Source organism: Merops nubicus, unplaced genomic scaffold, assembly GCF_000691845.1.
Source record: "Merops nubicus isolate BGI_N331 unplaced genomic scaffold, ASM69184v1 scaffold8882, whole genome shotgun sequence".
Lineage (NCBI taxonomy): Eukaryota > Metazoa > Chordata > Aves > Coraciiformes > Meropidae > Merops > Merops nubicus.
In genome coordinates, this window is record NW_008592812.1 from 28514 (window position 1) to 40122 (window position 11609).

Sequence of the window (11609 nt, forward strand, 5' to 3'; positions counted from 1 at the left end):
TCAGCCAAATAAAAAAAAAAATAAAATTACTGTACGACTTATTTTAGATTCTTTTGTTGACCTAAACACAACGGGAGCTACCAGTTATACACAGCTCATGAAGGAAGTTGCATTTTAATTCTAAAAGTCTTCATGCTGATACAATAAAGTATTTTATACAGCGATCAATTTTTAATGCTTTATTCATTGATTAAAAGAATATACATTTAACATAAACCATACAACATCAGTCATCAATCCAAACATTCAGCTGGTTTCCTTACATTTTCTGTCAGGAGGTTTTTTTTTTAATCTGATCACATTTATAAGATAAAATCTCACCACATCTGGCATATACACACACTGTGCCAGTGGATTCACTCTACTGATGTACATATAAAATCCGCATGGTATGTGCTCACTGGAGACAAAACAGCGCACACCTGTCAAAAGGTCATTTTAATATAAGATGGTAAAACCATTTGTAAAACACATATAAACTTTTTCCATAAATAGAATCATATCTGGACATCTGTTGCATAAATTGTGTTTTCCAAAGCTTACAATATAGCAGCCAGGTCTCAGCACTGCTGGGCACCCACGTTGGCCACTTACTTTATTATTGCAGACTGTCCTTTAAACATTAAATGCACAACATTCGTACCACTTAAAACTGGGGTCAGGTGGAAGTCTCACAGAGACCACGTCTGTACCGCGGTTGCCCTGAAACAGTTAAATCGGCTTTTAAAGCCTCTCAGATATAACAAGATTTTAAAACATACTTCATGGAATGTTCTTCATGCATCATAGCAGCTCATACCTGTGATAGAACAAGCTTTGTATTTGTTTCCTTTCCTTCCTTTACATTCACTATTCACAGTGAAACAGGTGCATGTTTGTTAAGAGTTCTGAGGTTGCTGACTGAGCCACAGCACAGCTGTGTACCACAGGTCGAAATTCGACCTTATATATTACAATCTAGCAGTATCTGGCTGGCCAAAAGTTGGCCTGCCCCTGCCAGCATGTGGGCACTTCTTCGTTTTTAATCTATTCTTTGGCAGCTGACACAAGCGCTGACAGAGAAAATCCAGTGACTTGGTTGCTAGGGATTTCACGACTAATGTTTGTTTGCAGGTGTATACCTCTGGACTGAAGTCTTCCCTCTTAGGTTTTTACCTCATCGGAGTGTGCACGCTCTCGTTTTGGTTTTTTTTGTGGTTTTTTTTTTTTTTTTCCTTCTAAACTTTGGCCCAAAGCTAACTTTTAAGGAAGATGGCAGAACATGAGAACAAATGAGGAGGAGTTTGCAAAGGATCCTACAGACTACAGCTCACGGAGGGAAGGTGAAAGCACAGGTACCTGAAAAGCCCATTTCACACCCACAAAAAGCTGCGAAGGGCCGCAAGCCACGCGTCCGGACCTGCACGGGGAACACAGCCAGGCCAGAGCCTCGCGAGGAACAGCCCTGGGGGCACTCCTCTTCCTCTAGGCCCATTAAGGAGCATGCGACCCGACTAAGCACACAGGGACAGTGCAGAAACCCACTGGGCTATGGAGACGGGTGTTAAAAAGAGTTGGCTCCTGAGCACAGAAACTCCGACATAACAGTAAAACTCATACAAAATGCAGTTACTCAGCAAAACGAAAGTTAGCCGGCAACCTCAGACAGCCTCTGGCTGTCTCTCTGCAAGGTTTGGTAACGAGCCCATTAACCGTGAAAACCCTGAACACTGCCACTTTCAGCTTCTAAACCAATATCCGACTACGTTCTTTGATCAAGAAGTAGAATACACATATATAATTCTATATAGCTAATACTGATTAAACACAGCACGAAAGGGGTTAATTCACGCTACTGAAAAAACATAATAGGACCCTACTTGCATATGTAACCACAGGAATTGTAAATAAGGAGCTAAATGCCTTCGCTGAAGCTCTGCATCTCTCTGTAGAAGTGACGGGTTGGCTCAGTGAAGACATTGAGCAGCTCTATGTCCATGACTGCGTGCCAAGGTCGACCCAATCCCAGAGACACTTGCTCAATGAGATTGTGTACTGGATCCACATCCTGATCAGCCAGTTCTCCTTGGTCGAAATCAATGCTCTCTTCTGTGACTTCCAGAACTTTCAGGTCAGAGCCACGAAGACGGGCAATTGCTATAAGATTATGAGCCCAAACTGTGTAACCTAGAAAACATAAAAGGGAAAAAGAAAAAAATGCTCTGTCATTTTGCTACATGGGATATTTTTAATGAAGCGCTTGATACCAAAGCATCTCAGCATCCTTCCCAAACTATCCACTCATCTTCCATCTGGCAGAATACCGCTACAGCATGTGGGGGTGTTTTTGGGTTAAAAATGTTAAAGCCCAATTGCCTACTCTGAACAAGGAGGTATCAAAAACATTTCAGGTAATTTGACCAAGCTATTCTAGATCCAATTTTTCACCATTTGTAGGGAAGTGGACTTCTTCACTCCAAGTTAAGCTACATCTCCAATTCCAAACCTCCTGTGATCTACTTCATCGTATAAATAAACAGAATCAAGTTAGTAATCCGATTATTTTAAGTGAACATATAAAAGAACTGTTTTAAAACTCTACTTGGGCTACAAAAAATTTAAAGTTTGCTTTTGTTGCATTAGACGTAGTCTTAAAAAAACCCACCACCAAACCAAACAATAACCAAAACAGATCAACCAAAAAATCCCAACACGCAAACTAGAAGCCTCTCCAGGAAATGGGTCACACCAATACTAAAAACAAAAAATAATTATTTTTTAAATCTACATAGACCTTGTTATGCTGTTTGAGATTAAACCTAATTGCAAAGCTTCCCTCTCTTCCCCTTAGTGTATAATGGCACCTCTCTTTAAAAACACCTACTCCCCAGCTACCTGTTAGCCCCCTGTACCCTGGCTAAGGCAAACGCTGAGCTCCTCCTCGTTCAGATGCAAACCACAGATCTGAGAACTCTGGGATTTTGGGGAGCTCTGCCAAGTCAGCCTTTCCATTGCAAAAGGGACAGCTCATTCCTGCCTTCACTGTCATTCTCACAGGTGCTAATTAGGCCTCTTGGTGAGATGCCCACTTAGATTCCAAGGAAAGCTGCAGTATGCACAGTATCTGAACTGGGAAAGTTAAGCTCCTGAGAAATAAAATCTAACTGTGGCTTGGTTTTGAATAACACAGTTACCATGCTCTCCATCATAATATAGAAAAATAAGGCAGCTAGCTAAAGAATGAAGAAAACTGATGTCAGAATAATAACAAAAGCAGAATTTTTCATTGTTTTCTTCTACTTTTTCCTACTGTTTGTCTCTAAGGTTCCCTGTGAGTACATTGCTCAGGGTAAGTTTTCAACAAAGAAGCCTGCACACAGCTGTATGGCTCACTTCTAGTCTATTCACCACTAGGAATGCATGACTTCCCACAATTTTCACCTGCTGATACTTCACCTCCAGCACAACTGTCCACAGATGAAGTTGCCACTAAAGGTGCAGGTCATTAAACCCAATGGAAAATTCCACCTGTACAATGACACTCCCCTATCAGGGGCTGAAGGAGCTCACAATACCTTTCAGTTATCTTGATTGTAAAAGAACTTGCTAAAGAAATCCTTAACAGAAAAGTGCAAGAATAATGGGAACAACATCTGCAGTTAAGTCCCCTGTACCATCCTTGTGGCTCAGGTATTTGGCTTTTCCTGAAACTGTACACAGTCAGATCCTCTATGCCCTGGAAAAACCATCTTATTCTCAACTTAATCTCATTTTAAATTAATTCTCATTTCAAAAGTTTTGCCTGAAGTTTCTCAGTAGCTTTCTGGCAGCCAAAAAGCCTCTGCCCAACTAAGTATTCAGAGGTAACAGGGAATGATCACTGCACCACAAGTATCACTGAACAACAAATTCACCATGGGAATGCCCTAATTTGTTTTTCCTCGCTAGTGAAAATTTCAGCTCGAGTTTTGCTCGCAGAGGAAAACTGAGACTCTCATCAGTAATACCATATGTTTACAACACAAACTCTTGAAGATGCACATGAAGTGTCCTTCTCTTGAGGAGAAAAAAAAAAAAAACAAACAACAAAAAGGCTTCATTTTCCATAGATGGGTTGTGCTTTTTATTTTTACAGTGCCAGAACATACCACTCTATCCTACTGTCCCCACGCCACCCCAAATGACCACACGCTCTTCATTCATTCTGCAGGAATGTATTTAATATCCTTTAATTGCCCTTCCTCTGCTCCTAAAGATGCTACCTTGGTGAAAGACGATATGACTTCCCACAAAAAGGCAGAAGAGAATTTTGAGGCACCCAAGAAAAATAATGTCCTTTGGACACTTTTTCCCCCTCTAATAAATTAGAGAACTTCCCTGTCGTAAGATGATAATAGAAGATGACATGTTGGTTGGGTTTTAATGAAAAAAAGTCTTCAAACATACATCCAAATGTTAAATAAACAGCTAAAATCCACATTTAGAATGGCATGGTTATGTGCCAGTATCCAAAATCTGTCAGACCTAGAAACTATAAAGGACAGACAGCAGCACCAATTCTGTCCTCATGATTTTTCTGTAAAAAACAATGAAAAACTTTTTCTAACAAATACAGCAGGACCTACTGACTTTAGCCAATGGAAATCTGAACCTACAGCCTTCACTGCTGAAGGTCTCTCCTGTTTGCATTGAAGGACTGGAGATTAGCTCCCCCAAGCAGTCTGAGGAAATTCATTCATTCTTATGCAACACCATCTAGAGTCATCACTTAACTCCTTCCTGCATCCGAAAACTCGATTTTGGTAAGCCAATTCCAGCACAAACAGGAAGAACTACTCTGCATCGTTTTTCAGTTCCAGGCACCTTCAGGTTTGCCAAACCACTGCAGCTTCTGGCAAGTACTGTACTGGTGACAGAGCTGAACACCAATGCACTTTTACTTTACTTGCAAGTATGTGGCAACTATTTGCAACTACTTGTAACTGGTTGCAACTATATGGTAAGTGGAATAGAACTAGCTCTGGTGTCACTAGTGAAACCAATGCACCCAGTGAGGCAAAACTACTCCATATTATTCAGCCTTCATCTGCTTGTAGTCTTACCAAACTGGTAGCAGACTTCCTCCCCTCAGCCCTGGGGCACTTAACTCACGTTATTTACAAACAGGAAGCACAATCGTCTAATCTTGCCAAGATATGAGTAAACCAGCGAATGTTTCCAGCGCTCGCATTCAGGTAAGCAGCCTCTCGGTGGCACCTGCTCAGCACAGACCACTTGCAGGAGACACCTGCTGAAATGCTCGGTTCTTGGTTATCCTCATTTCTGTGAGCAGCCCAATAAAATCCTGTGTGGGTTCTCAAGGGAAGTTAGCATGCTACAGGTACGTTTAGAACTCATACAATAAACACCTGCATATCTCCAAACACAAAAATCCAGTTTAAAGTACAACTGCACGTATTGCAACCGTGCAGGAGACTTTTGAACACTGCTCTGCTAAAACATATGATTAGAAAGGTTGAAGTGCTTTAAGTATTTTGCAGTCACGCACGACGCCCGTGCAATGTGTTACCTACCGTGAACAGCTAGGAGAGACAGTCTTGTGCACCTCCAGGCTAATAAGACAAGTGGATCCTCATTCCGGTTGTCGCTGAGATCTGGAAAGCCAGACATATCTATCACATCATTCATTAGTATAAAATGAGTGAGGAACTTGTCATACTGCCTGGATATGAGGTCAACAACAGCCCCTGAAACACAAGTGATGTAGCTGTCAAAGTGAATCCTCTCTAGGGGGATACTGGGCTTAAGAATCCTTAACATATCATCGCTCTTGACATCAAAAGCCATTATATAGACCCGAAGATTAGTGCTGTTGCGAGTCAGCGCCTTCCAATTCTCATCTTCTGGCATACAGTCCAATGACTTGTGCATTATGGAAACACTGTGGACCAGGAGAGACAGTCGATGCAAAGGCACGTGGTTGCTGTCAGCCAGGACTCTTGCCATTTCAGCTGTAAAATCACAGAAATCCAAAGCCAGCGAACGCAGGTTCACAAAGCGCTCCAATTCAACCGCAGTGATAAGAGTGGTGTTACCAGGGATGTGGTTGTCCAGTAAGCTCAGATGTTCCATGGTGTTGGCTATGGGGTTTGATAAGGAGGACAGTGATGTGGGAGTTACTATTTGCAGCATAAACCCACAAGACAGCCATTTCAATTGCCTGCTATTGCCTAATATCTCTTCAAACAGCTGCTGGATTCTGCAAGTAAACAAAACAGACAATAGTCCCATTAAACATGGCTTAGTCTTATCAATCGCATACCATTCTGGTTTTTTTTTTTTAATTGAGAACTATTATTCTTCTTCTTTCATTTATGGCCTTACTCTGCAGTGATGTACTATTGTTATGCTTGTTCTGAACTGCAAATGGCAAAGCCTGACCCTGCAGAACTCCCACAGCTTTTTAACCTTCAATGCACTTAAAAGGTTAAAGTCGTAAACTATCTTGAGAAAAATTATGTACTTTGTGTTTGAAAAACAGTGGCACACTATGAACCTTTATTTCATGTATTTTCCAGCACATATTTAACACCCTCCCACATACATTTTAAGGTTATGCAAATAAGAGAACCTGTAATGCTTCCAAAACACAGGTCTTGTTTTCAAAACAAGATTCTCTTATTTGCTGACCTCTCCAGAACTGCAAATACAATATGGGGGGGGGGGAAAAAAACAAAAAACTTCCAGTAAAAGGTTACAGTAACTTGACTTTGAGCATAAGTTAGAATCATCTGAAACTACCTGCTTGATCTTGCTCATTAAAGGCCAAAGAACAAACATGCAAGAAGATTCTTTAAGCAATTCTGAGTGTACTGCTAACTGGATTTTCAGGTGTCAACAGGTTCAAGTTTTACCAAAACAGCCTGGACATGGTAACATTTCAATCTCAGATTACCAGTGCCAGAATCTGCTACCACTGCCAGAATCCTCATGCTACTTATTATGCTCTGCAATCACTATGCATTTATTCCAATGCACCCCACCTCTCCTACTCCTTTGTGTTCTTTTTTAATGAAGGGATGTTTTCTGAATTATTTAATTCAATAAGATTTTTAATACTAAATTCAAATAACACAGTGAAACTCTACAAGCTTTCTCCAAATAAATATTTTTTCCAGCCTTCATCCCACAGCTTCTAACACTCAAAAGAGTACTTTTGCCCAAATAACAAGTGTTCTTTGAGCACATACATGCTGGGACATGTGCAGGTGACCATTTGATTTTAAACCCTCGTCAGTATTTAAGGGAAGCTTATGACAGTTTCATGAAATGTCAAGTTGTAAGATGTAAACACCTCCAGTCCAAAATCAGCAGAAATCTTTGTGCCTCGAATCAGGTAATGTATTGCACAGAACACTTTTCCCTTTACTGTTATGAACCTCTGTATACTTTATAGCTCTAAGCAAATCAATGTTACAAAGTTGTTATTCTCATCCACATATCTTTTATCAAGATAAATGTCCAGACAAAATAAAAGGCTTATTCAGCCCAGTATCCTGACTGATAGTAGAGAAACACTAATGCCTGAAGACGCATGACATAACAGGGAAAGTACCTAGGGATGTTTCTCAAACACCTTCTTAGTTTCCAAAAATTTGTAACTCAAACCCCCTGAACCAGAGGTGGCTTTCTGTATTTAGCAACCCTCAGGGACCTCACTTCTACAAATTTATCCAGGTTCCTCTTTGAGGCAAGTAAGCGTTTATCTACTGTATCATGCAGTAATAAAGATCTCTGCAGTGTGATTCCCCCCTCTTCTTGCTTGCTCTGAACCTGTCACCTACTGCCTTTGATGCCACATAATCCTTCTGTTGTAAGAAAGCTCAAAGATCCATCCTTATTCATCCTCTCCCTTGCCTGCATGTGCTTTCTTCCTTCTCCGAAAGAGGGTACTGGGTTTGCAAGGCCTGACTTCTCTTTGTAAGGGGGGAAGTTGGTGTGGTTACTGTATTTATCTATTGTACACACCTCAGAACAGTTCATAAGGTTTTTCCCTAAGGTTTTTCACAGTGCAGTCATCAGGTTTGAAGACTTTCGGTTCTTCCAGATCATATCTAAATATTTTTTTTAAAAATGAGGACTGGTAATTGCAACAACATTAATAAAGTTTTAAACAACAGGTCAACAGTGGCAGATAATGTAGTTTTGCTATTTTATTGCTAAATTCTTCTACAGTTCAGATGAGCTCTGCTTGATCCTGTCTATGTTTGCTTCATAACAATTCCTGCAAATGCTTAAATTGAAGGCACATTCTCTAACAATCCCCCAGAGAAAAAGGTTCTACCACAGGAAACTGATTTCTTCCAATGAACAAAGACATTTCCCTCCACCCTCTCACCACACACATCTAAAGGTGCCTGTAACGGTTGCAGCAACGTAGAATTTATTCTGTAATAGTCCAAGTAATCAATCTTCATAGTGTTTGTAGTATTTTACAGAACAATAGAAAAGATGACAAATTGAGATGCTCAGTAGAATATTACCATCTACATACCTCACTGCACTAAAAATCTGTTTAATTGTGCTTCTGATACAACTTAAACATCCAAGCTTAAAAGAGTACTGTTCTAGTGCTCACACAATTTAATGGAAAGAAATACAGTACACAACGCTGAAGCTATAAGGTGGGATTTCTCCCCTGTGGGAACTGCACTAAACTTTTTAAAAAATCCTGATTTAACGCTATCTACACATCGACTATTTAGTGCAAGCACCAAAGTATTTATGCAAGTATTTAGATTTATGGTGACAGTCTACCAACCTGTAGGTCCTAAGAAAACTTTCCAACTACATTCCCCAAGTTCTTTGCCAATTTAATAAAAAGAGATCAGATGTGTCAATATAGTCATAGAATCATTTAGGTTGGAAAAGACCTGTAAGATCAGTGATCACTTTTAGGTTGTTTTTATTGACCAATTTATATAAGGCTGGACAGGGAGAACAATAAAAACCACATGCCATTAGTTTTATCATATTTCAAATACCCTAACAGGGGGTTTTCCTCCCCTGGAAATTCTTATGTGCACTCTTTTTCATAAACAGACTGCATCTAACTGGAGTTTGCAAAAATAGTTTGAACTGTGTTTTAGAAATTCATACACATTAAGCAAATTTTTGGGAATCAAACCTTACTTTATTACCATATTAACTTCAACTGCCTGACATGTAGCACAACACTTATCCTAACTCGCACAGTTACCTTGATGCTCATTTATAACACTGAAGTTGAAGCTGGGTTTAGTAAATGTAACATAAAATGTAAGCAGAGCTCAGCACAAGCAAGAAAGCAACTTAGCTTAGTGATGCCTCAAGAACTGTATTTAACCAGTCCCCTTTGCTCCCTGCAAGCAGCAATTACAGGATGCTCACCATCAACCCAAAACCTACAAATGATCCCGTTGGAGCAAACTATTAAAAAAGTTAAAAATTCAAATTAGTTTCACAATGAATGCCCCAAACAGCACTTTCAGCCAGACCAAAGCCTGACTAGACAGGCTGAGTTACTGTTTAAGCCCAAAAGAACAGGCCTGACCAGTATCGAAGCACATCAGTGGCCATGCACAGGAAACAAATGTAGTACTAAGGTCCACATGGAGCCCATTTGTTTAGTAAAAAAATATCAATCAAAATGCTTGATTTAATAACAGAGGCTAAACTGGCTCTTTCGGAAACCTGATCTGAACCACACAGATCAGTCATGGGAAGTAGATTTCAGAAAGCCAAAATTTTGAACCACTGCCCTTTGTTCAACTCCAGAAATGCAATGTTTATGCTGAGCTTCTCAACAGCAACAAACTAAGTTGTAAAGAGAGTTTTAGAAAGGAGCCATGGACACATATGCTATGCAGAAAAAGAACAAGCATGACAAACCCCTGCTGATCAGTGCAAAAGTACATTTTTGCAAACATGATCCAAAGCCTCCTCTCCCTCAGAACAATCCTTATTCTTAACCTGGGGGAGCATCCTAATGGTTCTGTGCTAGCTGAGATTTCACCCACAGTCTGTTACACCCAGCTCAATGCCACAGACTTCGTGAAATGTCACATTCTCTCCCCTGACTACTTTAATTGCAGGAAGTTCCTGAAACAGCTAGTAAGGTACAGGAGCCATACAGGTGCCAAAAAATCTCAACATCACTAACAGTCTCCAAAGATTGCTCAGTATCTTTGTTAGCTACTGGTATCCATGTTTTGCAGCTTAACTGATGGAAAGCCCAAGTGCAAAAGGCAGCACTAAGGAGCCATAAAGATTTCCTTCCTGAAGTAAACTTGCTGCTAAGTGCTGATGAACTTGAAAATATTGAATAAAACACTGCTACCTTTCTTTTAATTTAGAAAAGGACTAGCAGGTCCCAAATATATTGTTTTATTCTAGAAAATAAAAATAAAATAAATCAACCAACCAAAAGAGATGTAGCATTTATTTGCCCATTCCAAAATGTGCAAATGTCAATATTCACCTAAAAGACTAACTACAAATTAGATACGAGTTTTGAATGGTTAATTGCTCTGAAATGTGCATACTTATTTTTTGCTATTTGTCTGAAGAATCATGTACTCGGCTGAGCAAATATCTGCTTAGATGGCTCTGAAGAAAACCCCTTGTCAAAGACTTAATTACATATTTATGTTTTCACAGCAAAGGGTATGAGTTAAAAAACAAAAAGGAGCTTTTACTGAATCAGCCTTTTACCTGCACACAGCATTACAGAACATATGTTAAATGCAATCCCAAATTGCTTCAAGTTCTGCATTCAAAGCGTAAAGGACAACAAAGACACAGTATGTGACAGCTGTATATGCACTGCTTCGCACATTTAAGTCGGGCTCAAACAGTTTTGATGCTTGTGTTCACATGCATGTATTGATCTGACAATAGACCTACACTAGTTATAAAACCACTCAAAAAAAAAAAAAAGTAAATATCTAGAGTGGCTGTAGTTACTCCATTTTCCAAGCTACTGGGAGAACAATGTTTAAAGTTAGACAAATTAACATGGTGATATGCAGGTTTTTATCTATATAGAAAGTTTTAGCAGAAAGAACTGCCAAAATAGTTAACTTAGCATCATTCCCTCTGTGGTAATTTATCCAGAAGTCAGTAGCTTTTTATATTGTATTTAACTTTCTCCAAAGAAGAACTAGCTATTCTGATTATAAGCTTTCAAGGACTGTAATATACTGTAATTAAGCCAAGTTAAAATACACCTCTGAACCAGACAAGCACATTGTGAGCCATTATATTCCAGGAACTCTGCAAATAGATAAACTAGCTTTGAGATGGAATTGAAAATAAGTTGTTTCTGTTCATATTTTTTTCAAGTTTACTTGCTACACGTCCTCAACTCTTGTGAAATACAATGGATTACTTCTTTACCATTTTTTTTTTTTCCACATACAGCAACAGTAGAGGTGCTGGTAGCAATCCCACAACCCTCCTCCCCTTTCGTGTAATTAACACAGTATTGTTTCTAGAACACAATGAAGAGATGAAAGAAAAGATTTTCATCCTGCTGAGAAGGGGGTAGGGAGAAGCACCATAAAACCAGACTACTTGAAGAAAACAGCAGG

The 11609-nt window shown here is 39.6% G+C and overlaps 1 protein-coding gene across 1 annotated transcript in view; it reads right to left on the reverse strand.

The window, feature by feature from the left end:
* Positions 1 to 1543: 1543 nt before the first annotated feature.
* FBXO33 (F-box protein 33) overlaps positions 1544 to 11609 on the reverse strand; it is a 13645-nt gene continuing 3579 nt past the window's right edge. The window contains exons 3-4 of the mRNA XM_008935258.1: positions 5553 to 6238; positions 1544 to 2166 (exon numbers count right to left, since the gene is read on the reverse strand). Coding sequence (XP_008933506.1) covers positions 1895 to 2166; positions 5553 to 6238 — 958 coding nt within the window. The 3' untranslated portion in view covers positions 1544 to 1894. The remainder of the gene's footprint in view (positions 2167 to 5552; positions 6239 to 11609) is intronic.